The sequence below is a fragment of the Nicotiana tabacum genome, chromosome 22 (assembly GCF_000715075.1).
Source record: "Nicotiana tabacum cultivar K326 chromosome 22, ASM71507v2, whole genome shotgun sequence".
NCBI classification, from domain to species: domain Eukaryota; kingdom Viridiplantae; phylum Streptophyta; class Magnoliopsida; order Solanales; family Solanaceae; genus Nicotiana; species Nicotiana tabacum.
The window spans coordinates 223033303-223042519 of NC_134101.1; the positions used below are offsets into that span (position 1 = coordinate 223033303).

General features: G+C 35.8%; 1 protein-coding gene across 1 annotated transcript; it reads left to right on the top strand.

The window, feature by feature from the left end:
• The first annotated feature begins 478 nt into the window (after positions 1-478).
• LOC107811575 (glucan endo-1,3-beta-glucosidase, acidic-like) lies at positions 479-1940 on the top strand. The gene is made up of 2 exons (XM_016636534.2): positions 479-637; positions 858-1940. Exons 1-2 carry the CDS (start codon positions 490-492, stop codon positions 1805-1807), a joined length of 1098 nt encoding a protein of 365 aa, XP_016492020.2. The 5' UTR covers positions 479-489; the 3' UTR covers positions 1808-1940.
• The last annotated feature ends 7277 nt before the right edge of the window (positions 1941-9217 follow it).

Consider the following 9217-nt stretch of genomic DNA (forward strand, 5'->3'; position numbering starts at 1 on the left):
AACAATTTTGTCATCTATCACTCACCAATTAATTTTGAAAAGTGTACAAATTTACCCCGATGAACTTTTGAGTATAGTTCAGAATTACAAGCTAGAAAAATAATAGTATTAAATTAAAGTCACGAAATTGCTCAATCTCGCATGCCGTATAGTATAGGGGCAGCTTCGACCTCCTTCTCCGAATATTCGACCATTTTTTTCTCGTAAAATCAAACGTCTCCATCACTGTACTAGATTTGAACTTTCTACATTTTTTTCCACTTGTGACATAAAATACACTCTCTATACTTGGTATGACTTGGCTTCACTGGGCTTGACTTGGTTATTAACTCTACTTAATACACTGTCTATATTCCATGACGTGCTTCACTGGGTATGACTTGGTTAATAAAATTACACTATTTCTTTAACTGCTTCACAGGGCAATGGACTTTGGCTTTTTAAGTCTTTGTAGGTCTTCTTCTACTTGTCTATATAAGAAGCAGCCTAATGGTTCCTGAAACGCACAACTTCAGCTCAAGTGTATCTAATTATTCTCTCATTTCCATTTTAGCTATGGCTTTATGCATTAAAAATGGCTTTCTTGCAGCTGCCCTTGTACTTGTTGGATTGTTAAGGTGCAGTATCCAAATGATAGGTCTCTCTCTCTCACCCACACACACATGTACACTACATGTATATGCACCTTGTACGATGCAGATCAACTTATATACACTAACACTGAGTTATTTACCAAGAGGGATAGGGATCACTTCCCAATTATTAAATTTTTTTTCTTCTTTTTTTAGTAGTGCACCTATATACTAAAAATCCTAGATCCTCCTCTGTTCTTATGTATTTTTTTTCTTATCATGCAGGGGCACAATCTATTGGAGTATGCTATGGAAAAATTGCCAACAATTTACCATCAGTTCAAGATGTTATAAAACTATACAATGCTAATGGCATCAGGAGGATGAGAATATACTATCCACACACAAATGTCTTCAATGCTCTCAAAGGAAGTAACATTGAGATCATTCTCGATGTCCCAAATCAAGATCTTGAATCCCTAACTGATCCTTCAAGAGCCAATGGATGGGTCCAGGATAACATAATAAATCATTTCCCAGATGTTAAATTTAAATATATATCTGTTGGAAATGAAGTATCTCCCACAAATAATGGTCAATATGCACCATTTGTTGCTCCTGCCATGCAAAACGTGTACAATGCATTAGCAGCAGCAGGATTGAAAGATCAAATCAAGGTCTCAACTGCAACATATTCAGGGATCTTAGCGAATACCTACCCGCCCAAAGACAGTATTTTTCGAGGAGAATTCAATAGTTTCATTAATCCCATAATCCAATTTCTAGTACGACATAACCTTCCACTCTTAGCCAATGTCTATCCTTATTTTGGTCACATTTTCAACACTGCTGATGTCCCACTTTCTTATGCATTGTTCACACAACAAGGAACAAATTCAGCAGGGTATCAAAATCTTTTTGATGCCCTTTTGGATTCTATGTATTTTGCTGTAGAGAAAGCTGGAGGACAAAATGTGGAGATTATTGTATCTGAAAGTGGCTGGCCTTCTGAAGGAAACTCTGCAGCAACTATTGAAAATGCTCAAACTTATTACAGAAATTTGATTAATCATGTGAAAAGCGGGGCAGGAACTCCAAAGAAACCTGGAAAGACTATAGAAACTTATTTGTTTGCCATGTTTGATGAAAATAATAAGGGAGGAGATATCACAGAGAAACACTTTGGACTCTTTTCTCCTGATCAGAGGGCAAAATATCAACTCAATTTCAATTAATTAATGCATGGTAACATTTATTGATATATATAGTGATATGAGTAATAAGGAGAAGTAGAACTGCTATGTTTTTCTCTTCAATTGAAAATGTAACTCTAGTTTCACTTTGATATTTATATGACATGTTTATTCAGATCTCGTCTTTTGTTTTAAATTCTTGAATTCTATTGGCAAATATCTGCGTAATTTTCATTTTAAAAAAAATACTAAGCCTAAAAAGAGTGACTACCAATATATTCTTGATTATTAATAATCCCCCCCCCCCCCGAGCATGGGGTGCTTGGGAGACGGGGTGAGGTAATGGAAAACCGGTTTGCATTGGATGCTCTTTCTAACCTCCCCAAATATGATGGTTTTGTTGTCTTGGAGAGTGTTTAAGCCTACTTCTCTAGAATTTTCTTGGTCATCAATACGACATGTTCTTAACATAACTACTCTTAATTTCTTAATTATCGGTAACCCTCTGAAACAAAAGGAAAATTAATTTAGGAGATGCTCGTATTCAATCAGGATGTTTGACCTTGGATCAACCTAACCTCTATATTTCATAAGATGTTTTTTCATTGAAGAGGATGAACTAGACATTTTTCATCATCGCACCCAAGGCAAATCGAAACAAAGATCTTTCACCAATATTTTCATTCTCTTGCCCTGCTATGATACTGGTAATAAAGAGGTCTCTTTCTTTCCTCCGGCATGGTTTCTTTTCCCGTTCATGATTTCTTTATTTCTACCAAGTTTTAAGCAATTTGCAGGAAGTAAACAAAGTCTTTACTTTTGAAATCCACTCCTGAAGTCACGTCACTAAAATAAAGTACTTTCGAGTTATATTTTGTCTAAAACCCTCCTTCCGTCTTAGTTAGAAATATTAAATTTAGCATTTCTTGAGTTGTAAAGATACTTGTAAATTCTAGAGCAACACATTAAGTTAGGAAAACTTGGGGGTCGTTCGGTATGGTGCATAAGAATAATGCTGAAAAGGGTGTATTAGTAATGCTGGTATTAGTTATGCTTGCATTAGTTATGCTGGTATTAGTTATGCTGACATATTTATTATCCATTGTTTGGTTTGATGTATTAAAGCATTGTGCAATTTCTAAAAGAATTATTTATTTACAAAAATGCCCTCAAAACCAGTCCATCACTTTAACTTTCTAAATGAAACATATGTTAAAGAAATATTTTTATATGAAAAAGTTTTTAAAAAATTATTTAATTTGTCTACTTATATTGTAAAATAGAACTAAATATTTATTTATAAAAAATGAAATATGCTAAGTATTTATTTATTTACTAGGGCTATAATTTTATTTCTCACTATTTGGTTTATTTTAAACTTCCATCAATATAATAACTAGCATATTTTAATCAAGCATAAATGTTGAAGGACAATTTTGTCTTTACTAAGCTAATGCATGCATTAAACCCCATTGCATTGCTAATACCATTGTTTTCTATGCATTAGTTATGCATAGGATAATACCAAATAGGATGTATAACTAATGCTTGCATAACTAATGCATAAATTCAAAATATCTACCAAATAATGTATTATTAATACACAAAATTAATGCATGCATTATTTTATCTAATGCATCCTACCAAATGACCCTTTAATTTCTTAACTTTGTGGGCCCTGTAACAGTTGATAAATTGTCCTCAGCGCCGTTGCAACTACATTATGCAATGTAATTTGCTCCCTAACCTAAACAACATTGACAAAGTCAAATGATGCATTTATTAATAGTAGTCCTTATTTCTTTTTCTCTAACTTTAAAAAATAGGGTTCTATGTGACCTATAGGTCACGAGTTTGAGTTGTAGAACCAGTCATTGATACTTACATTAAGGTAGACTGCTTATATTATAGCCTTAGGGGTACAGTCCTTCCCAGACCCGGCGTGAACACATAATATTTTATACATCAAATTGTCCTTTTAATAGGTATGTATAATAGAGATCTCATAGCTAGAGAAATTAAAGAATAGATAGAGAAAAGGATTAATATGAAAGCAACCTTCTTGAAATCACAAAGTTTGTCTGATGTCAAGTGGAAGAATCTAATCTAAAATCATAGACAATAACTGAAGTGCATACTACACATCCCAAGACTATTATAATTTATTTCGGAATAACCTCGTAAACCAAACGATCCCTTAATGGATATAAGGGATATAATCTCTAACACTCATTATTTCCTTAGTTTCAAGCATGGGATAAGTGAATTTTTTGATATTTAGATGAGAGAATTGGTGGGAACAAGAGACTTGATCGGTTTTTCTATATAGAATAACTTTAATCTTGTTCATGTTTTCTAATTGCATGGAATTCCAAACATCATTGACGTATGAATTCCACAATTGTTATACTCGTCTGTCAAATCTGAAACTTGACTTCCATATGATTGTGTTGAATTGTCAAATTAATGGGTAGAATAAAAAAATAGATCATAGTAAAAAGAAGGGAAAATAGCATTTTTCACCCGAATAATTGCATTATTCCGCTTTTAGTTGTGTTATTCATCTTCAATTAAACAAAATGTGTGATTTTAATCAAATCAATTATACCAAAAAACAAAGAAAGAATTACAAGAAAACACACATGACTTTACATCATGACAAAAAATAACTCATGTTTTAAAGTTTTAACACACCTGACCCATATTGTATATATTTTGAAAACACTAGCTTGGATGGTGAAATTTCAGTCACATTGTGTTATCGGACCTATATGAGATAGGGTGACGTGGGATCACCCCCGGGTATGTGCATGGTAAGGTTACACAACGATTTGATGGTCTTCGAAACAACTCTGGGCACATTCGAGGACGAACATATGTTTAAGTGGGGGAGGATGTAACGACTCGACCGGTCATTTTAAGTTTTTGCATTTCGCTTGCTAGTTCTCGGGCAAGACCAGCCCCGTATGATGTATTATGACTTATGTAAATCGTCGTTTTGGTTTTCAGGTTAATCGTAGTGGATTTGGAAGAAATAGTTCTCAGTTTGAAGCTTAAAATTTGAAAGATTTGACCAAGTTTTGACTTATTAGTATATGATCTCAGATTTGAATTTTTATGATTTGGTTAGCTTCGTTAGATTATTTGGGACTCATGAGAGTGCTCGGAATGTGTTTTGGAGGTCCGGAGTAGATTTAGGCTTGAATTGGCCAAATTGAAATTTTGGCGATTTCCGGTTGATGGGTGAGATTTTGATATAGGGGTCGGAATGGAATTCCGGAAGTTGGAGTAGGTCCGTTGTGTCATTTGTGACGTGTGTGCAAAATTTCAGGTCATTCGGACGAGGTTTGATAGACTTTTTGATTGAAAGCGGAGATAGAAGTTTTTGGAATTCTTAGGCTTGAATCCGATGTAATTTTGGTGTTTTGATGTTGTTTCGAGTGTTACGAAGGTTGGAACAAGTTTGAATGAGGTTATGGGATATGTTGGCATGTTTGGTTGAGGTCTCAAAAGCCTCGGGTGAATTTCGGGTGGTTGAAGGGATCATTTCATATCGTAGGAAATTGTAGAAAAACTGTTGTTGGTGTTGCAGGTTTTCCACCTTCGCGTTCGCGATGGATGTCCCGCGTTCGCGAAGGGTTAGGATGTGGGGCTGTAGAGTTGGCCTTCGCGTTCGCGAAGGTGGTCCCACGTTCGCGAAGGGCTGAGGTCAATGGCCATCGCGTTCGCGAGGTTTTTGCCGCGTTCGCGTAGAGGAAGTGGAATAGCTGGGACCCCAAGACATTTATTCTACGCGTTCGCGTAGTAGAGGTCGCGTTCGCGAAGAGGTGAGTCAGTTGTGCATCGCGTTCACGAGAGGTTCCTCGCGTTCGCGTAGAAGGAATTTTGGTCAGTGAAGCTTTATGCTTCGCGAACGCGAGGATGCTGCCGCGTTCGCGATGAAGAATATCTGGGCAGACAGATTATATTTGGAAATCGAGGGCTTAAGTCCAATATCACAAAAACCATTGGAGAGCTTGGGAGAAGGTGAAATTGAAGAAGATTTTCAGTAGAGCTATTGGGGTAAGTATTCTTCCCTCATATTTGGTTTAATTCCATGATTTAGTCTTGAATTCCATCATTTAATTTGAGAAATTAGAGTGAAAATTTGGGAGAAATGGAAGAAAAGTTTGAGAATTCTTTTGGGGACTTGAATGGGCATTTGATGTCGGATTTTGATGATTTTGGTATGTATAAACTCATGAGGAAATAAGGATTCTAGTTTTGTAATTTTTATCGAATTTCGAGACGTGGGCCCGGGGGTCGGGTTTGGCCAATTTCGGGATTTTTTATGTAAATTGGATGTTTTCAAGTGGACTTTGTTCCCTTAGCATATTTTGATAGTATAAATCTACTTTAGGCTAGATTTGGAGCATTTGGAGGCCGAGTCGAGAGCGAAGGCATCGCGGGTGTCACACCTCCTTTTTACAACCGAGGGGTATATGGGAGTTTTTCCAATTAAAGTGACATTATTCGAAATGGGATTAATTAATTCAGAGTCGCCACTTGGAATAATTATTGGTGTCACAAGTCACCGGTTTATCTTAAAATCCCAAATCAAGGAAATTTTCGACTTTATTTAAAAGTCTGCAAACCAGAAATTCTAGATACGGAATTCTGTTAACCCGGGAGAAGGTGTTAGGCATTCCCGGGTTCCGTGATTCTAACACGGCCGCTTAAACTATTAAAAATTGGCATATTATCTGATTTACTACATATTTTAAACCTATTGTGCATTTTTAACCTTTTAACCGCTTTTAGGATTTATGGAATTATTTCTTGAACAAGTTATGATTGTCGTACACTTGCCGTTTTGGAACACACCGCGAACCACGCTACATGAAATGCACCCGCGATTCGCGACATGTTTATTTTATTATTGTTTGAAGTTGTTATGATCGGGTCACATGAAATGCACCCCCGAATTTGGGAATTAGGTATCATAACTATATCACGGGAACCGTACCCATAGCCATGATAATTTATTAACAACCGCGCCTAAAGCAAGCAACGAGGATTCAATTTTTAATAGCAATATTTGTGAGGGTCATGGATGATTTAATTTATTTATGGCACACCTCAAACCTTTTTCTATAAGTGTTAGTTCTTGAATCTAATCTTATGAGGGCCATGGATTATAAATTTGTTTGGCATGGCACGCCTCAAATTATTTCAAAGGGTTTTATTATTCGAAGTTGTTATAATCGGGTTACATGAAATGCACCCCTGAAATTTTGGAATTAGGCATCGTAACTATGTCACGGGAACCATACTCATAGTCACAATGGTTTATTAATCGCGCCTAAAGCAACTAGCGCATTTGAATTATTTTTAGAGCCGTCAATATGGGCTTGGCCGGTTGGGCCAACCCAGCCCAACCCGTGATTTAGCAGGGTTGGGCTAGAATTTTTGGAGCCCGTTTAAAAATGAGGCTTTTAAGCCCGGCCCGAGTAAGCCCGTGGCCCGTGAGGCTTGACTGAGGCTGGGCTGGGCCGGCCCGTGGGCCTAATAAAATATTTATTTAAAATATATAAAAAATAAAAAGTATACTGCCTCTAGAGATGGAAAGTTAGAACTGGATATTTACTAAGAGGAACCAAATCTTGATCTTGAGAAGCTTCAAGAAATGGATGTTGACATGTATTAGAAGGATCATTGTAGAAAATATCTCGATCTTTCAATGATGGTGCGTGATGTACTTGGTATTTCTATTACCATTGTAGCATCAGAATCAACATTTAGCATTGGTGGCGTGTTCTTACAAAGTACAGAAGTTGCATTTATTATGAAAATGTCCAAACACTTGTTACTACTCGAAATTGGCTGCACACCTTTTCCCAAACTCAAACTGGTAATATTTTTTATGTGAATTTAAATATTATTAATTTTTAAAATTTAATTATTCTTAATATTTAACTAATTAATATTGCGTATGAATTGTAGATGTAGATGAAAGTGAAGATGTTAAGACAACATTGTCACAAACAAATTCAAATGTGTTTGATGAAGATGATGTATTGGATATCTCATAAGCATCATGAACGCTCTCTTGAATAGTTTGTTTTGAGTTTTGACTTTTAGTGAATGAAATATATTCTTGTCTTTTACTTTTTTTAGTGTTTATTGTGATATATTCGAACAATGTAAGAAGTTATTAAGTTTTGCGAATTTTTTCAATAAGATATTTTTTAACTTTTAAATAATTATCTTTTTTTAGGTAAGAACTTAAAGAAAAAAATATAAAATTATATTTTTTAAAATGATGGGCCGACTGTGGGGGCCCGTGGCCCGCATATGCCTGGGGTGGGCTGACCATTATAAGGCCCGTCAAAATGGTGGGCTAGCCCAGCCCAGCCCGTCAATTGCTAAAGCCTACGTGGGCTGGGCTAGGCTAGCCCGGCCCGGCCATATTGACAGCTCTAATTATTTTCCTAACCCTCGAGATTATGCGCAGACCACTATTTCTTATCAGGGAAAACACAATCTACCACATCGTCAAGTGGTCCTTATGAACTTTACTACAACCTTCCCAAAAGAAAATGTGTTGAAAAGACACTAAAACATGCATCAGAAAAGAATGACATTAAGCAAGTTTTGTGAGTTCCTAATAAGGATTAGAAAGAGTTAACATGCAGGCTTTGGGGAAGTATTGTTTCTTCAAAATAGGCAACTTGCACTCAGAGCCACCACATGAATCCAACCTCCCACACTCTTGAAGGCAGATCGAAATGGAGCCTTATAAACACTCATAAATCATATTTGTTTGGTTGCTAAAAAAAATGTTGCATCTGATTCTATTGTCAACAAGCTTTTCCAACTACTTAAACTTGCTTGTTCCCCCAATCTATCTCCAGTAAGAGGGTATTATTGAGAGGCTACTTTGTTGTTGGGCTTGTAATAAGTTATCAAAGTACAACCAACACCCAGCCATGCACATCTGAATAGATGATTAGCGTATCAATCTTTCCTCCAAAAACTAACCATTCTAAAAGTATTACTATTAACTCTGAAATCATGTGTGAAAAATTAACATTAGAAAATTAAAATGTTCCTCAGTCCACAGCTAATCAAACGATCAAGTAGAAAGCATGAACCTAAACTATTCTATATCAACCAGCCCCAATTAATGGCCAAATCTTCACTGCCCAGGACAATTTCACAAAAAAAATCATATGGTCATAGCATTTAGTTTTAAGCTTAACCAAAAAAAAAAAAAAAAAAAAAAAAGCCTTAACCGAAGGTGGGAAAAAAAAAACCAACCACAGAATTCTTAAAGTCACGTTATACCTAAAAATAAAAAAAAATAAAAAAAATAAAGTCACGTTATACCTCAAAACATTTAACCAAATAAGCAAATCAAAATTAAGAAGCATTTGTTTGACTAAGGGAACAAACATAGCATTTAACTGGAGA

What these genes read in the sequence shown, in the direction of transcription:
- LOC107811575 (XM_016636534.2), top strand. Translation starts at nt 490, where the DNA reads ATGGTTCCTGAAACGCACAACTTCAGCTCAAGTGTATCTAATTATTCT. An exon ending in GTGCAGTATCCAAATGATAG is followed by an intron (nt 638 to 857) that starts GTCTCTCTCTCT and finishes CTTATCATGCAG; the next exon opens with GGGCACAATCTATTGGAGTA.